The sequence below is a fragment of the Sprattus sprattus genome (assembly GCF_963457725.1).
Source record: "Sprattus sprattus genome assembly, chromosome: 8".
Taxonomy (NCBI): domain Eukaryota; kingdom Metazoa; phylum Chordata; class Actinopteri; order Clupeiformes; family Clupeidae; genus Sprattus; species Sprattus sprattus.
The window spans coordinates 1119150-1147104 of NC_137927.1; the positions used below are offsets into that span (position 1 = coordinate 1119150).

Genomic DNA, 27955 nt, shown 5'->3' on the forward strand with positions numbered 1-27955 from the left:
TGCAATTGAATTTATACATCAGGATTTTTTTTTTTATTATAATTTTTTTTTTTTTTTTTTCCCTTCTTCTTTTTCCCATAGGCAGTGCGTCGCCCAATCGCCCTTATGGACGAGCCGCCACTGCTCTGTAGGTGGTATTACAGATTCCAGTTAAGACAACAGGTACCGGTTGCAGGTGAAAAACACACACACAGAGACCCGCGCAGACAGACGTGCACACACACACACACACACACACAAACACACACACACACACACACACAGATGCGTACAATTAGAATTGTGTTTATAAGAGATTGGATCTCAAGGGTAATTAAGCATAAAGCTCAGCAGATCGGTGCACAAGGCAAAGGGTGCAATCAAATATCTAACATTGATGTGGGCTCCCCAGGAGGGGGGAGAAGTGCACCCTACTCCTCAGACAACACATACAAACTCAAACTCTTTCTCTCTCTCACTCACTCAAACACACACACACACACACACACACACAGAGAGATACAGTCTGAGAATCATTTCAGATGATCTAGTTTTAAACTTTCAAAGAAAACTAAAAACAAAACTCTGCCTAGTAATTGTGTATCTGCATGAAAATGATTGTATCTGCATGAAAATAATTGTACATTTGTGTATGTACAAAACAAACTCCTTGTGAGTGCATTCCGACTTTAGGTTCCACCAAAACAAATAATATATTAACAGTTTGTGTTTTAACTGCCCTTTTATGGAGACATACATGCTGCCGCACAAAAATAAAATGGCAGCTTTTGTATGAGGGGAAGCTAAAGGGAAAAATATAAGTTGGCTTATTAGTCTGGTCAGACAATGTGTTGAAGAATAACAGATCTATCTGTGTGTAACAGTAAAGATTTTGTTTCTGTCACTTGCACCCTTTATGTGCTATTTTATCATACTGATATGACCTTCAAGGGGTTCAAGTGACCTCTGGAGGATGTTGAACTCCGTTCGGAGGATTAGAGCCATGCATGAAGTGTTTCGATCCATGCTGCTGCGCTAAGGAGTCCCAACTTGTTGTCATTTGTGCCAGGCTATAGGCTAGGTGCACGAAATACTCAGTGTGGGCTGTTTGTTTCCTGTTTAGCCAGGTGTATTTGAACCTGCCGCTATTCTGAATGTAATTAGTGTCTACACGTCCTTCTTTATCGTAACGCTGATTCACTAGGTACAACACCCAACCAGGTCCGTGTAGACGTTAATTACATTCAGAATAGCGGCAGGTTCAAATACACCTGGCTAAACAGGAAACAAACAGCCCACACTGAGTATTTCGTGCACCTAGCCTATTCAAGTGACGAACTGGACCCACGTCTCTTACCCTTCTTTTGAAAGCGACACAACGCAGACGAATTCAAGGGGGTTACATAGGCAATGTCTGTTTCACTCAGAATATCTCCTCAGATTTCGTTCTAAACGCACAATAAACGGATGCATGGGCTACTTATTTTTTGCTTTCTTATGAAGCCATGGTTTCCATTTTCAAAGCTGTATTTGTTTATTCATCTTGGCTCTAGATTTGTGTTTATTGAATATAAATCAGACATCCATTCAGGCTGATATGGGGTGGATATGGACTCTTAGTTACCAAAGACCAGGTTAATCCCCTTTGACTGACGTCCAGTTCCCTTAAAACAGGTGCCATGCAAAACAAAGTCATGCTTAACAACCACGAGGGGTAACAATAGAGGGAGCGCTAGGGTTTCATATATTAGTGCATGCACATGTTCCTGTATCGGAAAAAAAAATATTCAAAAACCCCATTAATGATCCATGTGTTCTGATGCAGAGTGTCTTGATTGTTTCTAGTCACCACCCAAGGCATTTCAAAAGTTTAAATTATCCTTGAGAGTCATGTCCAGCCGATTATTTATTACAAACAAAAACAACATATTTCAGAAGTGACAGGTGTGTAGACAATGTATGAAGTCTTGTTTGACTCTCAGCAGGAACATATCTTACAGTATTTTCCCATTTGTTTTGTACAGTCGCAAAATGGCAACAAAGTTGACGACGACCTATTATCCCGCATTGATTTAAAATGCCGTTGGAAATAAAGCTCAACAAGAAAAAGAATTTACACCGAACGTCGCAAAATCAAAATTCTACTATTTGTATCAGGCTGGTTTGTACACGCAGTATTACAACAGTATCTTATACACTTCAATACTCTGTATATGTGCCATTTTTGCTACAAAGCTAATTTAAATACCCTTTTTGGGCAGGGACTTGAGTTTTCCGAAATCCGGGATCCTGGATGACACCAAAATCAATATTAAGTAACGTGTACCAGCGCTTGCGGGATAATAGGTCGGGCTACGATAAAATTATTTAGTCTTCAGTGACACCTAGGGGGAAGGGCTACAGATACCAGATGTCAGTGTGACATCTGTGAGGAGGGCTAATCCCAATGAGATGCAAATGAGCACAACTGTCTTCCCTTTGTCCCAGGTGAGGTGATTCAGACAATCTTAGGTGCTATGCACACGAAGTCTAGGGCCTCCGAATCGGATTTACTTTTCACACCAATCGAATCTTTTAATTTCGTAAATACGGAGGCTGGCAACGAGAGATTTGCGTAAACACGGAGGCAGCAGATTGTGGTGAACCGACTGTAGTACATACCTCACGCCTGTGGGTGGCGCTTTAGCGCTTTATTTACACAACTGAAAAAACGTGAAAAACCTAGAAGAAGGGACTTCACAGGACGAGGATAAACACATTACACAAGACATTCAAGCTCCAATTAACAACATTACATTATGATAGTTGATATCAGTGGTCAGACTAAAGGATATGCGAAAATGAATTCTTTTTTCTATTGATAATAAAGAGTTTGGAACAGTAACATGACATGTCTGTCATCCCATTTCCCATGATGCATTGCTCCGAGCATTGTACATACATTTATGAATAAAAAAGCAAATTAAATCGCTGGCCAATTTATATTTGTGGTCATGAAAGTTATGTTACGTCTGAATAGGAAGAATTAGATCAAGATAGGGGGCTAATTAAAAATCAGAAGACTGGGTTAATGTTAGTGAATTCGAGGCCCACCACGAGTGAGATTTTGAGGGAGAACAAGTTATATATATGTTGGTTGGAGATGGCGAAAAGATCACGTGGGGCAGTGACGTCATCAGGTTGCGTGAAACCGTGCAGACGAACACCAGCCCCCGTACCGATTCAAATCTACTCACTTTCTACCCCGGACTGCGATCGTTGCGGAAACAGGGTGCGGATAGAGAGTGTTCGTATGTATGATAGGGCTATCGGTATTATGAACAGATCGGATGCAAACAAACTAGACTTCGTGTGCACGACGCCTTAGAGGTGCCTTTTCTCAACCAAAGCTTTTCAGAGGTGTATACATTCAAATGATCACAACTTATACAAATATTACCAGATTTACATGAGTGAGACATCATTGGATAGCTTTACACTTAGCTACACTTTCAGAATCTGTGAATAACTCAAAATGTCTCAAAACGACTTGTGGCTGGTTTAGCCATGCCTGGTCACATATGTACGCATGCACAAATAATTCCTTTAATACATAAAAATGAAACACAAACCAATTTACACACACAATAAAATACATAAAAACACACAAACACACTGACAACCATGACTCATTCTGTGCCAAAACCTACTGAACAGTTCGGCGGTCATATTTTGTAACGCTTTGCGTTACGTCTAGTTTTGTTATGGATACAAATATGAAAATGTTCACTGTGACTCCTGTAAGAATTTACAGAACATTATGTTTTACTTATATTGTTATGACAAGAACAGAAGTGGAGAAATGTATTAATAAACGAAAAGTTTACTGCGAAATGGTTGAACGATACAACATTCCAAAATACACCAACCCAAATAACAACAGATATGTTGTGCACTGCAATGTGTGGTTAGAACTACAATTATGAACTTCAAGACGGCAAAGGGAGATGGTTTCAAGCTCAAATCAATTTGGAATGTGTTCCGCCCACATGTTTTCATATTGTGTTTAGTGTAAAACCAACAGTCTAGTTCTGGCGCCTACGTTCTGTGGCACGCAAACAAAGTATGGAGAAATGATTCTTAAAACCATCAAACTGTATTCGAAGCCTTGACTTGAAAGTAAAGGCTATTTTACAGGGCTCTACCAAACGTAGCCTAAAATTCGTCACGTTTCTAACAAGTCTCTTATAGATTTCTTCACAAGACGTGACATTCCTGTGTTGATTTCACTGCATTTACGCGTCTTCTGACTAATTAAACCGTGTACTAGCTGAGGTTGGCTATAGTATAAGAGGCACGGCATCAAAACCTTTTCCCACTTGTTTCATTAAAGTTAACAGAGACAGGAGAGACATTTTAAGTGAGCGATTTCACTCGACTGAAAGACCATGGAGGAGTTGGCCCGAGAGAGTATCCGAAGCATCAGCATACTGTCTAAACCTTCACGCGGGTCAGATGTCCCTCGCCTCGGCTCCTTTGGAGCCATTTTCATCATGTTAAAGTCTGCGCTAGGCGCTGGATTACTCAACTTTCCATGGGCTTTCGAGAAAGCAGGGGGAGTGAATGTTGCCATAAGCGTCGAAATGGTAAGACTGCAAAGTCCACATTGGTAATGCTTTGTCCATAGGCTACATTTTTAACGTCAGGCACCTGCCCAATATGTGATATTCAAAGTTGAATTCTAACTGCTATGCAATCTGCAGTGTAAAACTGTAATAAACTGTGATAAAACTGCTGTAAGTTACGTTAACTAAATGTAACCACTTATCTAAAAGGTTTTCACAAACTCTCCTTTGTATGTTGCTTTGGATAAAAACGTCTGCTAAATGACTAAATGTAAATATCAAAGTTGAATTCTAACTGCAATGCAATCTGCAGTGTAAAACTGTGATAAACTGTGATAAAACTGTTGTAAGTTACGTTAACTAAATGTAATCACTTATCTAAAAGGTTTTCACAAACTCTCCTTTGTATGTTGCTTTGGATAAAAAACGTCTGCTTAATGACTAAATGTAAATATAAATGTTGAATTCTAACTGCAATGCAATCTGCAGTGTAAAACTGTGATAAAACTGCTGTAAGTTACGTTAACTAAATGTAATCACTTATCTAAAAGGTTTTCACAAACTCCTTTGTATGTTGCTTTGGATAAAAACGTCTGCTAAATGACTAAATGTAAATATAAATGTTTTAATGTGACATATATTTGATCACAAACCAAAATTAGTCTCATACAAATGAGATTTCATAACTGGCTTGAACCGTAAGTCTAAATATGCCCGCCTTCGAGCTGGAGATCACCTCCACCCGGCCCGTCGTGCATGCTGCACATCAACAGCAACTGCCAGCAACACAGCGGGAGTCTGCCCAGTGCTATGTTCCGTTTCCATACCTCCATGAGTATACTTATACGCAGTACACAGTACACACTTACTAGGTACGCATATTCTCAGCAGGTGAGTGTTGTTCCAAATCTAATACTCTGTGGTGCACTTACCGGAAATTAACTACAGTCCCGGGTGGGGGGATAGCCAGCTGCTTAGCATAACTGCCATTCAGAACCAATGGTAATGCTACCAAGCTAGGCTAGCTAGGTATGCTAACTGCCCGTATACATAGTTAAAAACCACCAAAATACTCATGTCACTGGCTTTAATTTGAGAATGACATGTTAGTAGTACATTTAATATCAGTACAGTTGTTTAATTACTGCTGATATTGACATTTACGGTCTGTAGCCTTGTGGTCTTCTGACTCTGCTATCGTAGCCATCGTAGCCATTATGTCCGCCATTGATTTCGAAATAAAACGCAAAGCTCTGCCTGGCTCCGTCTCTTCCGCTACGTAGACAAGATGGCGGCCGTTGAGAATGGAAAGTGTACCCTGGTTCCACACTCAGCTTTTTGTCCGTTATGAGTACACATACGGGTCCTTTGGGTATACTTCTTTTCGCCCAATCAAAATCGGAACACCCTACATACTCAAACTAAGGATGGTAGGTACGGAGGGTATGGAAAACGGAACAGAGCCCTGGTCTCTGAGACATTGGAATTAAGGGCGTAGGTTTGCATAGGGTTGGTAGGGACTAGTCACGACCAAAGTTTGGGAAAGAAAAAAAAGTCCCTACCAATATTTTGTTAATTTGAGAAAAAAACATTTTGCACAATATATTTGCAAACTCATTCGTATTATTATCAATACAATGTTCGTCGCCCAGAAGAGTTATAAATACATTTCTAAGTTTTCCAATGCGCCCTCGAGCCTGTGAGACAAGATGCTGTCATTTAATTGGCTGAAGTGGCAGAGTCAGAAACACTCTGTGAATCCTGAAAGAGTGCTGCTAGTAGTCTGATACGGTAAGCTACTAAATACGCCAGGAAATAATAACGCTTCATATCAGTATTTCGTTAGGTCTCAGCATTGATATTTTGACACTTTTATGGTCTGTAGACCTGGGCATCTCTTTTCGAGACCTAAAAAATGCGTCCGGCCGGGATTCTGAAAACGTCCGGGATTTTGCCTTAATAACAATCTAGTCACTTTTTGGAAAGTGTATCTCCCTTCTTCCGCGAGCTCTGACTGTAGAGAACTGTCATTGGTGGACCGCTTTCCCAGTGTTGTCAGATAGGATAATCATCCTCCAAATATGATCATTTTGAGTCTCTGATAAGATACGCCATTTCCAATCTGGCAAAACTAAGTACCTTGCAGCATCCACTAGTTGCATCGTTTACAAAAGTACATGACATCCAAAAATTCCTTTGCGGGAGAGGAGTCGAAGTGTCTCTTTTTCATAAACTCATATCTGGTCACCCTATAAACTGGTAGGCCTATATGATCCCTAGGATAGTAATAAAACTATCTCCGTTCCCTGTAATGTCTCGACCAATGTCAGCATTCAACTAAGCATGGTTAGTGTCTATTGAATTGATGAATTGTTGTGCAGGAAAAACAGCAGCCTGAAGCTACAGATGTAGAGCAGGGTGATGACAAATCAGCATAAGGGGTTCAGATGAGACGTTGAATTGTCCATTTTGGTAAAGATTGTATTTAAATGCTGTTTTTTAAAGGGATGTTTAGACAATTTTACCCATGAATGTAATCAATCACACTGGCTATTTTGAGAATACATGTTAAACTTGAAGGTAGTAAAAAGGTGCAATAAATTGGGATGCCCAAATGTATGCAGCATATAATTCATGAATACATTATTTCATTGCACTGCAATCCAGATGATGTAGGCTTAGGGCAGCTCCATAAAACCTGAACCAATTACATATTACAAATGAATTTCAGAACAAACAAATGCACTGCATGTACTTCTCATTGGGTAATTTTGTTCATTAAGGCAATATTTTGAAATGCAAAGTACACAAATGTTAATATATTCTAATAAAGTTTGCCTGTTAAATATAACATCAACTATATTTTTTTATTTATGTTGGGGGTGGGGGGGTCTGCCGGGCAGTGTCCCTACCAATGCTGAGACCAAACCTACGCCCTTGATTGGAAGACTTCGATGGAGCAGCGGATGGAGCAGTCAAATAGGCGCCTATGCTTACAGTAATTAACTGAATGTAGAGTAGCCTAGTAGGCCTACCCTATACTGTATATATACAGTATAGGGTATATACAGTATAGGGTAGGCCTACTAGGCTACTCTACATTCAGTTAATTAGGCTACTGTAAGCATAGGCGCCTATTTGACTTTCCCCGTTGGATGCGTTTTACATATTAAGTGGTATCAGATTTAAACTTAGACATCCGACCAAAATAATTTTATTTCATGTATGAAGTAGCCTAGGTTTCATAGACAGGAGAATGAAGTGTGCGCTCAGCCTGCATTTACAAAAAATCCTTCTAACAGACAGGGTTTGTGCGGTGTGGCCGTGTTTATTTGTGCGATAAGCGATTTGAACAATCACACAATTAGCTTTTATTTCTCTGATTTACGGCTTTGTTCTCTGACACTTTCAATCTCAGCCCGTTTCTTACAGGGTAAGTAGGCCTACCTGTTAGGTAAAGTGTAAGGAGAAATAAGTAAGAAGGACAAGTAAAAGAGAGAAAAGTAAGACTAGATAAGTAGAAAGTAAAGGGTATGATTAGTGGGTAAATTGCAAACATTTAGCAAATAAGGAGTGTATAACTATATGATTTCAAATTCATTGTAATTCTAAACATAATTGTAACTTGTAAAAATGACTAGCAAAGGACATCCTGATAATGACATGGTCACCTGCTTTCATTATAGGCAGTGTAACAGGTAATGATTGTAGAAGTATTAGAAGTAATTTACAAACATTTTACAAATAAGTAAAGTATAGATGTTATTTTTAAAAGTAGGCCTAATTATATGTTTCTTAAAATAACTCTGGCAATTATTACAACTTAAAGTGAAATAACAGGGTAAGTAACTGTAAAGTACAGTGTAAGAAAAAACAAGTGCCGCCGTCTCGCTGTCTCCTGTCAGTTTGAACAGGACATGCGCAAATTCAGCGATTTTAAATATATAAATGCTCACAATGATTGGAATCATGCAGAAAATACATTTATAGCACAGATGAGTAGAAAAATATTAATATTTATTTTATCGTTATTTGTTTTTTATTTGCGTTGCTTTGCGTCTGGTCTGTCTGATCACAAAATTCATAGTTTACCCACCTCTAATTTTACCACAACAGCCCTGCCATAAACATAAAGTAAGCTTACACAAAAAGACAAGGTAATGTTGAAGTGTTAAACTCAGTTAGCCAGTTCATCATATTTAGGCAAGGCAAGGCAAGGCAAGGCAAATTTATTTATATAGCACATTTCGTACATTATGCAATTCAATGTGCTTTACAGAAACAAACAGTAATAGAATTTAAATTGAAACACAAAAAAATACGGAAAAAATCGGGGTTTAGACGTTATGAAAAAAAAATGAAAGGTAAAAACAAACACAGTTACTAACAATAAATCAAAATAAACCGAGTTGATTCGTAATTAACTGAATTAATGACTGATTAAGAATAAAAACATTCACAGAAGTGCGGGCCATCACACCGAGGCAGCCATACCAGGCGCCATCACCATGACAACCTTTACAGAAACAAACAGTAATAGAATTTAAATTGAAACACAGTCAAAGAAACTTAAATAAAAAAACTATAATTATGACATAAAAAGTAAAAATAATTCACGTAGGCCCATGGTGATGATGTGGCCTTCTCCGCTGCTCCATCGAAGTCTTCCAATGTCTCAGAGACCAGGGCAGACTCCCGCTGTGTTGCTGGCAGTTGCTGTTGATGTGCAGCATGCATGCCGAGCCGGGTGGAGGTGATCTCCAGCTCGAAGGCGGGCATATTTAGACTTACGGTTCAAGCCAGTTATGAAATCTCATTTGTATGTGACTCATTTTGGTTTGTGATCAAATATATGTCACATCGCAACATTTATATTTACATTTAGTCATTTAGCAGACATTTTTATCCAAAGCAACATACAAAGGAGAGTTTGTGAAAACCTTTTAGATAAGTGATTACATTTAGTTAACGTAACTTACAGCACGGTAGGCCAGCTGTTATAAGCTGATATAATGACCCCTTGAAAAAAAAAAAAAAGCAGATATCGAGATTTTCATACATATCGGTGCATTTAAAACTAGCATCAGCAGACATTTCAAACTTTCAAATCAAATGCATATTGTGACAAATTGATTTGGGTTGATGGCGAATATGTGGTGTGATTTGAAGTGTAAGCATTTACTGAGATTGCTAACAAATTCTAGCTGTGTCTGAACATTATTAACATTAACAACGAGTTTTTAATGTGATAATTTTGGTTGTAATTTAGTGTACACTTTATTATTAAAGTGATTAAGTATGTTTTAAGTCCACCGAGACTTCATAGCTACACTCAACATCCGTCTCCTTCACAAAACACAAGTGGTAATAAATAAAGCATGCCATAAATGCATGATAAAGCACACCATTCCACATGGTAGTAGTGAAGAAGGTTAAACACTGTATATCCTCATGGATAAAGCATGCCATTCCACATGGTAGTAGTGAAGAGGGGTTAACACTGTATATCCTCATGGATAAAGCATGCCATTCCACATGGTAGTAGTGAAGAGGGGTTAACACTGTATATCCTCATGGATAAAGCATGCCATTCCACATGGTAGTAGTGAAGAGGGGTTAACACTGTATATCCTCATGGATAAAGCATGCCATTCCACATGGTAGTAGTGAAGAGGGGTTAACACTGTATATCCTCATGGATAAAGCATGCCATTCCACATGGTAGTAGTGAAGAGGGGTTAACACTGTATATCCTCATGGATAAAGCATGCCATTCCACATGGTAGTAGTGAAGAGGGTCCTGAGGGAAATATTGTGGTCCTGTGGGGAATATTGTGGTCCTGTGGGGAATATAGTGGTCCTGTGGGGAATATTATGGTCCTGTGGGGAATATTTTGGTCCCGTGGGGAATTGCCTTCAAAGCTCTGCGAGTTTTTTTCCTTTGAATTGGCCTGGTGTTAAATCTAAATTCATGGGCAAGTAGGCAGTCCAGTTTACACCCCTCCATAGTTTGACCTTCCTTTGGACTAGCTTTAGCAGGCTACACAATTTGGGTCACTACAGTGAAATTCAAAAAAGTTTCATTCTGATTGGTTGAAAAGTTTAATTTTTTATGTTTTTATGTTGGTGTTACCAAATTTCCCTTAACAACAAAACAATAACATAAATTCTGATTGGCAAAGCAGTTTTCTCAGTTTTAAGTCTCATTTGATGGTGGGTTAGATATCACAGAGTAGCCTAATGTCAGCCAGGCAATAACCTGAAAGAAATTTTTACTGAATAAATACACATCTTCATCTTCTTAAATTTCAGAGTAGGCCTTGCCTCCCTTGCCTCCTCTGAAGAGCTGCCGCTGAGATACAATTTTTAAAAGAAGTTGTCTGTGCTAGTATAAGTTGCAGTTCTTAAGCTATAGTTGCCAAATTACTTCTTATGCATTTGCCCACCAAGGTGACGAGCCCTGGGGCTCAATTGTTAAAGATCATAGTCTTGATACGCTCCGACATTACTGGTTCTTTTATCTGTCCTTTTGGTTTAATTTAATATCATGATGCAGCATGGCAGACCTATCAAGAAAACTGTGCACAAGCACACTACACAGACCTTTCAGCACTGCTGAAACTGTGGAAAATGTTGAAAACCGTGGGGAATTGTGAAAATGTTAATAATAATAATAATAATAATAATAACAATTATAATAATGATAATAATAATAATAACAATAATAATAACAATAATAGTAATGATGATCAAACTCAAGAAGAACAATAGTGTTTACGCCAGCAAATTTAGCAAATGGAGGCAATTGACATTGAGCCAATTAAGAGACATTGAGTAGTTGAAAGCCATCTATTCAAATTTGTCAAAGGTGTTCCATACTCTCCTCTATCCCTAAGAAGGAGATAAGAGGAAAAAAAAAAATCTCAGGATGACTGGAAGTAAACTGAATAACATTCCTGATAAAAAATATCAGGAAAATCATACCTTTGGGCTCTCTGAGATTCCATCCACTAACTCGGAAGCCTAACTCTAACCCTAACCCTAGTTATTTAAACAGGTTATTTAGATTCAAACAAACAATCAGAAAAGATTGAATGTCTGATCTGTATTCTGGGATTGCAGATGGAAAGCACCCTTGTGAGCCTGACTGAAATTTTTTTTTAAATGAGTTGTGATGGACTCATTGAAGTGAATCTATGGTATCATTTTCAAATGCACTCTTATGACACTTTTCGTTTTTCAACCCTAGGTTTCCTTGGTGTTCTTGATTAGTGGCCTGGTGATCCTGGGATATGCCTCATCAGTAAGTAGGCAAAACACTTACCAGGATGTGGTGCGTGACGTGTGTGGTCCCAGGATTGGCCAGCTGTGCGAGGTCTGCTTCGTCTTCAACCTTTTCATGATCTCGGTGGCCTTTCTGGTGGTGGTGCAGGATCAGCTTGAGAAATGTGAGTGTTATTTTTGTCTCTACATTTTTGTATTATTATTTAATATGCTAGCCTCAATTGTCTCTGTTCAAGACATGAGTGCTATACTTTAAGGTAGTCTACTATTCTGGCAAAATATTGCAAAATATTTAAGCATAACAGCCAATCCAAATACACCACTCCCTCCCGTACTCCTGAATCAAAGTGTGGATTGGCTGGAATTGTTTAGAGATATAAGTTACATTAGTTCATATCTTAAACAGTCATGGGGAATTCCAGTGCCACACTGTGGTGTCTTAATATGGCGCGTTGAAGGGGTCAATCATGAGACCGCATGGAGCCATTCATCTAATCCAGGGGTCTCAAACCCCAGCCCACGGGCCAGATCTGACCCGCCAAGCTATTTCATCCGGCCCGTGGGCTCCTCACAATGTTTCAAAAGTTCGATTGGATTGAATGGACCACCCCAACTATACCGCTGCCATTGGCAACAGGATTTGTGCTTCATTTTCACATCTTTCATTTCATTCCGCAAGTAATTCAGTTATTTGACGTAATGGAAACATAATTGAAGTTCTATTTGCGTGAAGATCTACTTTTTCTTAGCGGAAGTCAAGTGATAGCAACAAAATAATTTAAAATAAGTATTTTGTAGCAATGTCTTCTGTCGTTTTCATAAGTAACCAAAAAGTAAGCGGGAAAATGTATCAAGCTCTGTGTCAAAGGCAAACGTTTCAGTGCGTATTCTGTGTTTCTGGACGGGAGTACTGACAAATGATAATGCGCAGCTCGTGATTTATTTTCGTGGTGTTAACAACCAGTTTGAAGTGACAGAGGACTTTGTGTAATAAAAAAAGGCACAGCTAAAATTGTATTTGAGCAACTGTGTGATGTAATTGAGAATGCTGGTTTGTCATGGAAGTCGCTCCGAGTACTTATAAAACACGGTGCACCATCAATGATCAGCATATCAGTAAACAGTATTTGTAATCACTGTAGATTAAAAGATGCTGTATTTTGGCAAACAAATTAAATTATATACTTGAAATATATATATTATAAATGGGTCAAAGACGTGACGCTAATTTTTTTGTGAACATGAGGATAAAATACATTTAAAAGTGTTAACATTTGAGAATAATCTATCAAATCACTTTAAAACACTATTTTCTTTAAGACCAAATTCTAAAAGTTCTAGTGTTATCCATTTTGGTGAGAATATTAGGAAAATAATGGTAAAATTGTCAATGTGGTGTAACCATAAAATGTAGTACCAAGTAATAGAACATGCTAAAAAAATTGTGAAACTCTCTTCAAAATAGCCTCTGATATACTTTGGCATAATCTTACACTTGCACTTTTTAAAACGTAATAATAGTTATGTAACATCATTGTTCGGAATATTTAAATTAATATGGGGAATCATGTCTGCCAATCAACCTCTTGAAATGTCAAGTGGTGTAACCGCATTTTAGGAGCCATTTTGTAAATATTGTGCCAGAAGATCATGTCACAGAGAAGACCCCTGAAGAACCCAACTGCTACATGTCAAGGTTAGTACTCTCTCTAAAATGTGACATAATTAAGCGTTTTTCAGCCATGGTCAGGTGACATGTCAAGTGGTATGACCTCAGTAAAAATATAAATAAACCATAATAATCAAAGTGATAATATTAAATGTAAAATATGTTTTTTAAATATTCACACCAATGTTAAGTGTTGACATAGTCATCCTAAATAATGCCTGCAGATATTGGTTTTAAATTGAAATGTCAAATGGTGTAACCGGTTACACCATTTGACATCTTCCTGTTTGAGGCCGATTTGATCAATTTAGGGCTAAAAGCTTTATTTGTGATCCTGATTATACAATTTCTTATAGTTGAAAAAGTGACTCCTACTGTTCAATATTAACAGCAGGTTTAAATGTGATTTTTTTTTTCCCATGAAGTTTATTGATGGATACATTTTTTTGTATGTTTAGTTGTATTTATTTATTTATTTAATGAATTATTTATTTATTTGTTCATTCATTCATACATTTAAATTTACATTTCTATAATATATTGTATGTAAGTAGACAGAATTTTGATATAGGTCTGGACATAATGTAAATGCAAACAATAAGCTTTCTATTCTCTTGTCCCCTAACAGATGCAACTTTCAACCAAAGAAAAAGTGGCTTGCCATAGGCTGGTATGCCTCATATCTGGTAGGCATTCAGTCAATGGCCTGGCCAAAAGACAGGAAAGGTAGTACAGACATGCTGAACCTGACTCTTTCACTAAATCCGTCAGCGGATGACGGCCCTCCTCAGAGTATTTAACTGATCAGTTTGGTCCTGTTTGGTCCTGTTTCTTCATTGTTTTGGTTAATGTTTTTAATGTAATATGAAAAATAACATGAGAATATATTTAAACATCTAATTCATTTTACCTTGGCGACTACTTATTTGTTTTTCTGTGTCAATTGCTTGATCTTTGGCTGTAGAAGCAGAATGGTCATTTGGTGTAACCGATTAATGTCAATTGGCGTAACCAGTATTTTTCACAAAAATCTCATATTGTACAAAAAAGTTAATATGGATGATACTTAAGTATTCCACTACACTGTTATAATGTGTTTTAAAACCATTTTTATCCAAATGGCCATGGAATATGCAGAAAACTTTAATGTTTACAACATAATGTCTTGCTCAGTACAATAAAACATCAATTTAATCTGAATTTTCTAAATAGATATAATACAAAAAATGTCATGTGATATTTGAAAATCAATTACTTGTTTTCATGACTACACGTACATAAAATCTAGGAGGATGAAATATAAAATACTTGTACTTGTGTAAAGAGTGTCTTGCATTGCCCAGGAATTGAAACTCAGGTCAGCTACCTTTATATTCAACAATACTTGTACCACTGATCACACATGGTAAATTTGCCACACTCAAAAGTGGTATCTACAGTATTGTGATAGGCAAGCCAACAGTACAGATAGGCAAGCCAACAAATCTGGCACCCCAAGGACAAGACTAGACGCTCTTTTGGACGGTAATTTGAGTTTGAGACCCCTGATCGAACCTGAGCAGATCTCATACTGCTACTGATTGGCCGGCTCAGGTATATTAACTGATAAGCTGATACATATTTTGTAAAGAAACATTTAAACTCAAAAAATCTTTGATGGGGGAGAATGGAAAATAATCTTATCAAATGTGGATCCCTCCCTGGTCTTATTTGTGGCAGTTTAGGGGTCCTTGATATACTAGAGTTTGAGCTGTGCTAAATAATATTTGAACATGGCAATTACAGTGCTATTTTTTTTAAGTGTATGCACTTAAACTGACATAAACATATAATAAAAGCTGGTTTACACAATGAAACAAATGGCACTAACACAAAAGACAGGGTCTGGAAGAGTTTCCGCCTTTGATGAAATAGACGCAAGCTCTTTTCAAGCATTGCAGGTGGCCCTGTGGTCATATTTTCGAGTCTTCAACAACAACCGGTTCTCGATTCCCATTCCTAATAAGGGCACAGGAGGAGGAACAATGGGGAGATTGGGGAGTAGCTTAGGCTTTCTTTCACGTACATATTTTATTATCCAAGTGAAATGTACGTGCAAGTAAGCCTAAGGTACTGTACAGCGAGAGACTTACAATGATAGGACTTTGAATAGCCTCAAATAAAATAACTAATTAAACAGATGATGTTTAAAACTGGAACAGACAGCACTAGGTAAATCATTCCACCACCGAAGTACCATGAACGAAAATAGTCTTGACTGATGTCTAAGAAGGCAAAAACAACTGACTCTCATCAGAGGAAGTGGTTGAATGTTTGAACAATGCTGAATTATGGATTAGAAATAAGTTGGTGCTGATCCAGTGGATGGATGAGAATTGTCTATATAAATATTCATTGGAAGTGCATACAACAGAATGTCCAGCTCATACACAAAGTGTCAAGCCAGAGTCAGGGATTGAATCCAGGCTGCTGGATTGTTGAACTAGTGTGTATCATGCTGAGCAAAGGTACGATCCAAGTGCAGATCTTTGGAAAATGTCTTGTCAAAAACACAGAAGATTCAGACGATAACAGAAGGTAGAGAATATCCCCAAAACACAGACCATCCAAAAAAGAACAAAACATATCTCTTGGACCAAACAGGGCAGATAAGCCAGGTGATTTCAAGCTCCAGCAGAATGAATGTGTGTGTGTGTGTGTGTGTGTGTGTGTGTGTGTGTGTGTGTGTGTGTGTGTGTGTGTGTGTGTGTGTGTGTGTCTAGAGGCCAAACCATGTCCTAACTCATTAAAAAAGCTACCAAGTTGTACTGGTGGGCTTTTTAATTCAAGATAACATTGGGAGACTCAAGACAACTTTAGAAGACTAGAAATCTTGAGCGTGGATAATGTGGAACTAGTAAAGCAAAAAAAATGTGATAGCAGTTTACACTAATACATCTGTGTTTGTGTTTATGTGTGTTTGTGTGTGTGTGTAATTGTACATTTCTGTTGCCAGTGTGTGTATCACTATACGAGACAATAACAGGCTTGACTGAAGCAGAGATGCCACACTATTGGTACAGTGACCATCGCTTTGTCCTCTTCATCATGTGTCTCGTCATCATCTTGCCCCTTTCCATCTCTAAAGAGATCGGCATCCAGAAGTACACCAGGTGGGCACGCTACATACATTCACTAGAATTCTGTTTTTAGAATAACATTTTAACTTACAATTTAATAATCTATGATTTTTTTTTATTTATGCATGTTTGTGGAAAGTGGTTGTGTGTAAAATATCCACGTACGCCACCCTAGAAATTTCACCCAAGGAAATATTTTGCTCAAACCAAACCAAAACCAACCTCAATAACCCAAAAAGGCATTCAGGTTGATTATACTAAGAAGCAGGAGATGTGGTTCCATCCATTAATGATATTTTATTAAGAAAAACAAACAGAAGATGTGTTGCAGACCAGCTAGGGGAAGGGAGGTACTCCACGAGAAAGAGGAAGGGAGGTACTCCCAGAGGAAGGGGAATGGAGGTACTCTAAAAGAAAGGGAGGTTCTCCAAGAGGAAGAGGAATGGAGGTACTCCAAGAGAAAGGGGAAGGGAGGTACTCCAAGAGAAAGAGGATGGGAGGTACTCCAAGAGAAAGGGGAATGGAGGTACTCCAAGAGAAAGGGGAAGGGAGGTACTCCGAGAGAAAGGGGAAGGGAGGTACTCCAAGAGGAAGGGGAAGGGAGGTACTCCGAGAGAAAGGGTAAGGGAGGTACTCCAAGAGAAAGGGGAAGGGAGGTACTCCAAGAGAAAGGGGAAGGGAGGTACTCCGAGAGAAAGGGGAAGGGAGGTACTCCAAGAGAAAGGGGAAGGGAGGTACTCCAAGAGGAAGGGGAATGGAGGTACTCCAAGAGAAAGGGGAAGGGAGGTACTCCGAGAGAAAGGGGAAGGGAGGTACTCCAAGAGAGAACTCCATGGAGAACTTTCCATGGTTGAAATGAGATCCACAAGGTTAATGCAAAAGTCCTCACTCCACATTTTACTCCACATTTTCCGCAACAGCCATGAGGTTGTGACTCACTCCTTCTTCGTGAACCTGCCTTCATTCTGCAGTTAATCGCTGTGGGCGTGATCAAACACACAGGCAGAATATGCTTAACTACAAGCACACAAAACAGGACTTAAGCGTAAATGGGAGAATATAGCTCTAAGTTATTAAGGAAGCAAGGCACTTGAAACCTGTATAGAGCAGACAGAGAGACAACACACATCCATTCTGCCACATATGTTTTGGTTTGGAGTCATGGAAATGCTATGATGCTATGGTGTTAAATCTAAATACATATATGACTGTAACAAATACATTGTATGTACTGCTATTATATATTCTTTTTAATGCGCTTGCTCACTATGTCATCACAATGTGTTGTAGTGTATTAGGGACATTAGCAGCAACATACCTCTCTGTGGCTATCATAGTGAAGTACTACATGAAGGATGAGCACACTGCGGACCTTACTCCTGAGCACAGTCAAGGGTAAATATGTGTGTATGTTTGATGCTCAAAGGAAATACAAAGGTTCCCACTTACTCTCTCTGACCCCATGTCTCTCTTTTCTTCTGTTATAAGGTTGGAATCATGGGCTTCAATGTTCAGTGTCGTTCCTACCATCTGCTTTGGTTTTCAGGTTGGTCAAACTGAATTAACAGTTTTATATGCATGTTTTTCCGAAGTTGTTCACTCACAACTGAAATGCCAACTGTGATTGTCATGCTAAATGACACATGTTCACTTATGTTTCCCTTATCAGTCTTTGCATACAACTTATTATAAAATCACGTGTACGCACATTACCACATTTTGTGTACAGAGATTTTTTGTCAGACTTAAGCACATTGTATGCCCAATTCTCTTCATAAATCTGGCCATGAGTCAGTTAAGTGTTAGGTCATGAAGTCATCACAAACGTGCTTAGCATCCACCCCCACAATGATCATTATATGGGTTGAGACACACCTTAAATCGTGGGCAGCCGTGGCACACTGGTTAAGGTTTCAGGCCGGAAACCGTAGGGTGGCCGGTTCGATCCCCGACCAGTAGGAAAAATGTGGGTGGGGAAGTGGTAGACCACTGCTCTCCCATGCACACATCCACGGCTGAAGTGCCCTTGAGCAAGGCACCTAACCCTGATCACTGCTCCCCGGGCGCTGCCAATTGTAGCTCACTGCTCCGGGTTAGTGTGTAACCTCACTTCACTGTGAGTGTGTGTCACTGGATGGGTTAAATGCAGAGGTGAATTTCAGAGTGTGTGTCTACACCACCTCTGCCATAGAGAGGACTTTCACTTTCACAAATCAGTCAGATTAGCATGTACATCTTCCAGGGAAATTACTGTGGATGAATTTTTAAATCTCTTTTGCACATCCTGCAGTTAATCAGGGGAATCAGCTGCCCCCTGTTTGTGGGCCACCTCAGTTTTGTGCAATAAGGTGAAGGAAAAATGATACATGGACACTTATTTCAGAGATCACGCACTCATCCAGGCCATTGCGACACACACAAGTCTCATTGTGGAGTCTCAATTAATCTATCTATTGATTGAATAGAAAAAAAAATGTATTATTAAAACTGATCTCTCATATAGTTGGCATGGTCGCTACGTGGACAGTTCACTTACAGTTAACAGTATTTGGTCTGCACAAGGATCACTGTTCAGTAACAGTTAATAGTATTAGGTCTGCACAATGATCAATGTTCAGTAACAGTTAACAGTATTTGGTCTGCACAAGGATCAATGCGGGCTCAAGAAATCCTGTCCACAGTTTATACAAAGACAGTTTAGCCTAATTGCTTTACTGTTAGTCCCGCTTGGTATGATCAATTGGCAAATTACAAATATTTTGCGGTCTTATCTTGAATACTTATTTATTCGTTATTATAGAATTATTTGTGAGGCTGTGGACATTTTGCAGACAACTGATAAATTATCACCCAGGTTTATTTTTTCCAACAAGCACTAAATAAAGATGCTTGAGCGGTGGGAGGAAGAGATTTTCCTTGTTTACAGCTTATTTCTCCATTTGTCATTTTTATTGCGAAAACATAGTGGTGATATCATGCCAGTACATTTACCCTCCAATAAACATTCATACATGAAGTTTGCAAATAAGGGGCCGAACACACTTGGTTTAAAAACGGGACGCTAGCAAATGCGTTGATTCTTATGGTACGGCGCGCCTTGCGTGTGCGCCTCTTCTCCGCCACGCGTTGCGTCTTTCTAGCGTTTTTTAGGTGCGCTTAAAAGTTGAACTATCCTCAACTTTCCAGCGCAAGGCAGGGAGGCGCACCGCTCATCAATGTCACACTCGGCCCAGGCAGCCAATCAGATCAAGCAACAGGCGGGCTTAACTACTTTACCACTTCTTTTCGGTTTTGATGCTGATAGATGTGGTATGACCGGTATTTAAGAAACGAAAACAGCGATGGCAAATATAGATAAAACCTTAATTTAAGCGCTATTTAACTACGAGGAACTATACAATTCGAAACCAAAAATGATCCAAACACCAATAGTTTTTGTTACGTTTCATCGCCTGGTTGCGCACGCAGCCCCGCTTCACAGGTGCACCAGGCTGTTTTGGCCGCCGCACTTTGCCAAGGCGTTTTTGAAGCGTCTTCACCTGTAGAAAGGCCCTATGACTTCCAATTTCCAAATATCTTCTCCTTGTGTCTCTGAAAACGTGTCAGTCGTTTCCCTAAAACCAAAACTGATGTTGACCATGTAAACAGAACAACTAATGAAGGGGTGGGTGTAAACAGATGTTGACCATGTAAACAGAACAACCAATGAAGGGGTGGGTGTAAACAGATGTAGACCATGTAAACAGAACAACTAATGAAGGGGTGGGTGTTTTAGCTGTCCTACTTGTCCTGTGACTGTAACAAGTGCATACCTTGTCTATAAATGCAGAGAAGCTGCATAGGCTCCCATTAAGTTTATACCTTTTCTTATTGGGGGCTAAGCACAGAGGCTGCGTTGGCAACCATTAGGTTTCTAGTTTCCTTTATTATAACGCATTCTGTTTTCTCTTTTTCTTGTGGCTAGTCTGTCTATGTCAGCACCTTATGGTACATTTTGAAATTCGGCTCATCATCTTATCAAGTTTACTTGCAACAATACAAGTCATAATTAATATACTCCTTAGCCACACGCTAGTTAGCTCATGTTAGCACATATTAGCCATGTTGTCATAGATACTACCAAACATTTACGTAGCTTTTTAAGCTACCATTAGCTAGTTAGCTTCCTAGGTTAACCAAACTATTCAATTATGAAATCTTTAGCTGAAGTAGGGATATATCCAAGATGGCGCCTCGTACGACCACCATGGTGTGTTGGTGCTCTCTTCTGTGTTTATTTTCAGAATCAGAATCAGAATCAGAATCAGCTTTTATTGGCCAAGTTAGTTTGCACAAATAAGGAATTTGTCTTGGTGCAGTGGCTCTCAGGTGTGCTTACACATATTACACAAATATACATCACAACACAAAACAATACAACAGTGCAAAACAATACAGCAGTGCAAAACAATACAATACAACAGTGCAATGGTCAACAAGTCTTAAAAAATATATACAAACAATAGTGCAAAGTGGAGAGTCCAGGAAGAGCAGGAATAAATAAAATACAATATGGTATGAGTATGACGGTTATATAGGAAGGGTGGAATAAATAGATATTTATTGTCATTGTCATTGTTGGTGATTTAAATATTCATGTTGACAACCCCTCCTGTCAGTTTGCAGCAGATTTTCTGAGTTTGCTTGAGTGTCTTGGCCTGCAGCAGCATGTTGAGATTCCTACTCACACCAAGGGGCACACTCTGGACTTGGTTATCACTGACTCTGCTCCCATTAGTAACCTACAGGTGTATGATATTGGTGTGTCCGACCACAAGGTGGTCTTAATGGCCTTGACTTTTAAGCTGCCTACTATTAGACCTAAGCGTCAAATGTCTTTCCGGAACTGGTAAAGCATTGACTCAGCCACCATGACCATAGATCTCCAGCTCATCACCTGCCCACCCTCTGCATCAGTGGATGAATTAGTAGAGCTCTATAATACATCCTTGAGCTGTGTTTTTGATCTCCATGCCCCTGTCAAGACACGTGAGGTCAATTTCTCACGCTCTGCTCCTTGGTTCACACATGAGCTGCGGAAAATAAAAACAGCTGGGCGTGTCCTGGAATGACGCTACAGACACTCTGGGCTGACTGTGCATAAACTGGCCTTCCGTGAACATCAAAGGGCCTACTCCAACTCACTTAAAGATGCTCGCTCACAGTTCTATTCCAACTTAATTAATAAAAACCCTGGCAACTCTAAACAGCTTTTTACCACCATAAATCATCTCCTGAAGCCACAACCATCCTCTTCAACTGAGGCTACAGAGGAGCAATGCAACAGCTTCATTGACTTTTTCAGATCCAAGGTCAACAACATTCGCTCTCAGATGTCAAGCTCCCCAGCTCTACTTCCCTATGACACCAACACCTCATCTGCGAGTGTGCTGTCTCCTCTACATCTTGCTGAGGTTGGGGAGAGCCATGTTGAAGAAATCCTCAGAAAAATGAGATTGTGTACCTGTGCCCTGGACCCCATTCCCACTGCTCTGCTCAAGTTTCACATCCCCCCTCTCAGTCCTTTCATCACCAAAGTCGTTAACCTTTCCCTTCAGTCTGGCTGTGTCCCACCTGCTCTCAAGGTTGCTGTCATCCGTCCCCTTCTTAAGAAGCCCACCCTGGACCCGGAGGTTCTAGCCAACTACAGGCCTATCTCAAACCTTGCCTTCCTGTCCAAGGTGTTAGAGAAGGTAGTTACTTCTCAACTTCAGGACCACCTCAAACACAACAACTTGTTTGAAAAATTTCAATCAGGATTTCGTTCAGCCCACAGCACTGAAACAGCTTTGCTCAGGGTGACAAATGACCTGCAGATGACAGCCGATGCAGGATCACCCTCACTCCTCATCCTCCTGGACCTGACTGCTGCATTTGACACAGTGGACCACACTATCCTGCTAGAGCGCCTCCACACCACCATTGGACTATCAGACTCTGCACTCAAGTGGTTTCAGTCCTACCTTTCTGGCAGAACTGAATATGTCTCACTGGGAAGTTGCAAGTCCAGACAGCTCCCTGTCTCCTGTGGTGTTCCGCAAGGGTCGGTCCTCGGCCCCATCCTCTTCATTATGTACATGCTCCCCCTCGGACGCGTCATCAGCAGACATGGGATGTCTTTCCACTGTTATGCTGATGACACACAGCTTTATATCAAAACTGCCCCAAGCCCCACTGTAGCCATGTCATCTCTCAACGCCTGTCTTGGGGAGATAAAGGAATGGATGAGCAACAACTTTCTTCAGCTTAATAGTAGCAAAACTGAAGCCCTTCTTGTTGGTACCCCACACCAGGTTCAGTCATCCTCCTTGACTCATCTCACCTTCGACAGCCAGGTCATCCCCCTCTCCTCCACAGTCACTAATCTCGGAGTTAGGTTTGACTCTCACCTGAACTTTAATGATCATATAAAACACCTGTGCAAAACCTCTTTTTATCATCTAAGAAACATCTCCAAACTCCGCCCCACTTTAACCCTATCAGATGCAGAGAAGCTTGTCCACGCCTTTATCTCCTCAAGACTGGACTATTGTAATTCACTCTTCTATGGGATCACTGGCAAGAACATCCAGAAGCTGCAATACATCCAAAACAGCGCTGCCAGGATTCTGATGAAGGTCCGGAAATATGAGCACATAACACCATTATTACACTCACTACACTGGCTCCCTGTCTCTTTCCGGATAGACTACAAAGTCCTTATAATCACCCATACATGCATTAATGGACATGCACCTCCCTACCTGCAAGAATTAATTAATCCCCAAACCTCCACCTGCACCCTCAGGTCTTCAAACAGCTCGCTCCTCCGCGTCCCCAAAACCAAGCGTCGCACCATGGGCGACCGGGCCTTTTGCTCGGCAGCGCCATATCTATGGAACAGCCTCCCTGACCACCTAAGGGCAACGCAGACGCTGGATTCCTTTAAAGCTGGACTTAAGACTTTTTTATTCAGGAAGGCATTTCTGGCCTTGTGTTGAATCTTTTCTGTTATGCTTATGTTAATATTTAAATTTGTTTTTCATTTTATTGTATTATTATAGTTATTTTCTAATATGTAGGCACTCTGAGATTCCTTTGAATGAAAAGTGCGTTAAAAATAAAATTAATTATTATTATTATTATTAGATATGGTTGCAGGGGTAATTGTACAATGAGTTATTTATTTATTTATTTCAGTGCTAGCAGGGTTAGCTGTTCAGGAGAGAGACAGCAAGAGGGAAGAAACTGTTTTTGTTTCTGGAGGTTTTGGCGAACAGAGATCTGTAGCGCCTACCAGAGGGGAGGAGTTGGAACATCTTGTGTCCAGGGTGAGAGGGGTCTGCAGTTATTTTTCCTGCGCGCTTCTTGACTCTGGATGTGAACAGGTCTTGAATGGTGGGCAGGTTGGCACCAATGATCCTTTCTGCAGTCCTGACAGTCCGTTGAAGTCTGTTCTTGTCCAGTTTGGTTGCAGATCCAAACCATACAGTGATGGATGTGCAAAGAACAGACTCAATGACCGCTGTGTAGAAAAGGATCAACAGCTCCTGAGGCAGGTTGTACTTCCTAAGCTGGCGCAGGAAGTACATCCTCTGCTGGGCCTTCTTGATGATGGTGGTGATGTTGAGTTCCCACTTCAGGTCTCGGGAGATTGTGGATCCCAGGAACTTGAAGGATTCAACAGCCAACACAGTACTGTTGAGTAAGGTGAGGGGGGGCAGTGCTGGGGGGCTCCTCCTGAAGTCCACTGTCATCTCCACAGTCTTAAGCGTGTTAAGCTCCAAATTGTTGCGACCGCACCACAGGGCCAGCTGTTCAACCTCCTGTCTATATGCAGACTCATCATCATCACGGATGAGGCCGATGACTGATGTGTCGTCTGCAAATTTGAGGAGTTTAACAGACGGGTCACCTGAGGTGCAGTCGTTGGTGTAGAGGGAGAAGAGCAGTGGGGAGAGCACGCATCCCTGAGGTGCACCAGTGCTGACTGACCGGGTGCTGGATGTTGTTTCACCCAGCTTCACTTGCTGCTTCCTGTCTATCAGGAAGTTTGTGATCCACTGACAGGTGGAGGCGGGCACAGTGAGCTGGGTGAGTTTGGTGAGGAGGACTTCTGGGATGATGGTGTTGAACGCTGAGCTGAAGTCCACAAACAGCCACAAACAGCATTCTTGCATAGGTCCCTGGGGAGTCGAGGTGTTGAAGGTTGAAGGTGTTTTCAGTCTTTAATTCTGTTTATTGCGACTCATATCAGATTATTTTCACGAGGGACGAGCTACTTAGCATCGGGGACTCAACACCATCTGATTTATGTCCAAACCTTCTCGCCTCTTCCGTGGTTTTATTAGACTTATTAATCAAAGGCGGAACCCCCTTGTCAATGCTGTGAGATGGAGCGGGGAGGAAAACACGCTGAAGCCCTGGTGCGCTTTAGGGAGAGAGGATTACGCTCGCCTCTACAGAGTATACTCTTCTCCAACGTCCGCTCACTATGCAACAAAATGGATGAACTGTGCCTTCTCATCAGGACAAATTGGGACTTCTCTTTCTTCTGTTTTGTGTTTTACGAAATCTTAGCTGACTGAATCTACGTACACCGGACTCGGCCACACAGCTGACTGGCTTTCAGCTGTTAAGTGAGGACCGCGATTCGATTCTTTCACGCAAAGCAAAAGACGGAGGGATTTGTGTCTACATAAAACATGGCTGGTGCAGCTACGTGAAAGTGATTTTACAATCCTGTTGTACTGATTTTGAATCATTTTTCATCACCTGCAGACCGTTTTACTCTCCCTGTGAATTTACTTCTCTTATATATTCTAGAGGGAGTTTACATCCCGACGCAAGCTGATGTGTGCGAGGCTCAACGTCAACTGACCAGATATTAGAAGTGGAAAAAAGGAGAGAGAATACGAACTCTCCTGTTATTGTCATTGGAGACTTAAATAAGGACAACCTAACTCAAGAACTCCCCAAATACAAAAAGTTAGTCAATTGCCTGACCAGGGAAGACAATTCATTGGACCACTGCTTCAGCACCATTAACAGGAATTATCATGCAGTTTCATGTGCTACTCTGGGTCTATCAGACCACGCTCCTATTGATCTGATCCCGGCATACAGAAAGAAACTTAAACTTTCTAATTCTGCTGTGCAGAGATCTAAAAATGGAGCAGCAGAGAAGCTGTGGAGGAACTGCTTGACAATTCTAGAACTGCTTCAAGCAGTCTGGACGAATATACAGAGGCTGTGACGTCATACATCAGCTTCTGTGAGGACAGATGTATTCCAACATGGGCCAGGGTGAGATACAACAACGACAAGCCCCTTGTTTCACAGCAAGACTCAAAAAGCTTTGTTTGGAGAAGGAGACTAAATACTGGCTAAATACTCATTTGGCGAAGCCCTGCCCTAGGCCTGCCCCTGTCCAGTCACGTGAGATACATTTTTCACGCTCCCCTCCCTGGTTCACACATGAGCTGCAGAAAATAAAAACAACTGGGTGTGTCCTGGAACGACCATGTAGCCCCTCTGGGCTCACTGTCCATTAACTGTCTTTCCCTGAGCATCAAAGGACCTACTCCAACTCCTTTAAAGATGTTGCTCACAGTTCTATTCCAGCTTAATCAATAAAAACCCTGGAAACTCTAAACAGCTTTTATCCACCATAAACCTCCTGAAGCCACAACCATCCTCTTCAACTGAGGCTACAGAGGAGTAATGCAACAGTTCGGGGTCGACCCTCTGCCCCATACTCTTCATTATTTACATGCTCCCCCTCAGTCTTGTCATCAGCAGAGAGAGGATATATAACTGTTATGCTGACAACACAAGCCCCGAGCCGCTCTGCAGCCATGCCATGCCTGACCGAATAAAACACCTGTTCAAAACCTCCTCTTATCATCTCAAAAACATCTCCAAACTCCGCCCCACTTTAACCCTGTCAGATGCAGAGAAGCTCGTTCTCCTCAAGACTGGACTACTGTAATTCACTCTTCACTGGGATCACTGGCAAGAACATACAGAAGCTGCAATATATTCAAAACAGTACTGCCAGGATCCTGATGAGGGCCCAGAAATATGTAAGGGAAGCGGAGGGGTGTTGCTTCAACCTGAAGGGGCTTATTTTCCCGATAATGACCGGCGTTCTATACATTATCCCGCTTTTTATACGGCTACTTGCCAAAACAAAAAAATAACTTAACACAGTGTGTCCTTTTTAAAATGTAAGATGTTTAATACGTAGTGTTAAAAAGCAGAGAAATAGTTCGCCAAAGACGTTGAACTTTAAAGACGTTGAACACAGCTGCTAAACCGTCCGCTGAAACTCCATTGATAAGTTACCGGAGTGCTACGAAAGATATGAATCAGAGGCAAAAAGGCCACTTTCCTTTACAGCGGTCATTATTGCATAGCAACAGTCAGTTATCAGTTAATAACTGACCGCAGAACGTTGGGAAGCCCCATTCAAGTGAATGAAGCATTCTACAGCATTAAGAAGAGCCGTGTAGTAAGAGCACATAACACCCATTCAACACTCACTACACTGGCTCCCTGTCTCATCAAGGATTGACTACAAAGGCCTACTATTCACCCATAAATGCATAAATGGACATGCACCTACACAAACGCATTACTCCACACCTCCACCCGCACCCTCAGATCTTAAAACAGCTTGCTCCTCCGGGTTCCCAACACCAAGCTCACACCATGGCCGACCGGGCCTTTTGCTCCGCTAGGCCTTTTAACTTTGTGTTAAATCACTGAACAGAAACACAAAAGAAATAGCTGACATTCACACATCATTCTATAATGCTTATATGTTAAACAAGTTTTTTTATTATAGTTTGTTTTAACTATGTACTGGCTCTGTGGCATTCAGACATTATTTTGAATGAAAAGTGGGCTACAAATAAAATGCATGATTCATCACTCCACAGAACACGTTTCCACTGCTCCACAGTCACAGGCGATGTTTTGTAAACAAGTGATCACACATACGGCAGAGTAATTGAAACTAGAACTCCATCTGTGTGGTAAGACCCAAAGCTTATCGGCACACAAGTTAGAGCTTTACAGTAGCATCCCTGTAAGCAAAATGACGTCCCCTCGATGTCCTGTAATGGTCTCTCTGAACGTTCTAAAAATGTAAATGTGTATGGTTCCCTTGACAACTCTAGGACGTTTTGCTTGACGTTCCAAGACCGTCCCGAGGACGTTGCGGAGACAATTGGGAAACGTTTTCTATAGGTCCTGGGGACGTTCTGCAGGACGTTGCA

General features: G+C 40.6%; 1 protein-coding gene across 1 annotated transcript in view; it reads left to right on the forward strand.

Annotated features, from left to right (window-relative positions):
- Nucleotides 1-4406: 4406 nt before the first annotated feature.
- Nucleotides 4407-27955, forward strand: part of slc38a8b (solute carrier family 38 member 8b) — a gene marked incomplete at both ends in the record, with an annotated part of 33629 nt that continues 10080 nt past the window's right edge. Inside the window, 5 exons of the mRNA XM_080844172.1 lie at nt 4407-4604; nt 11833-12031; nt 16532-16688; nt 17946-18050; nt 18144-18201. Of these exons, the coding sequence (XP_080700298.1) occupies nt 4407-4604; nt 11833-12031; nt 16532-16688; nt 17946-18050; nt 18144-18201 (717 nt within the window). The remainder of the gene's footprint in view (nt 4605-11832; nt 12032-16531; nt 16689-17945; nt 18051-18143; nt 18202-27955) is intronic.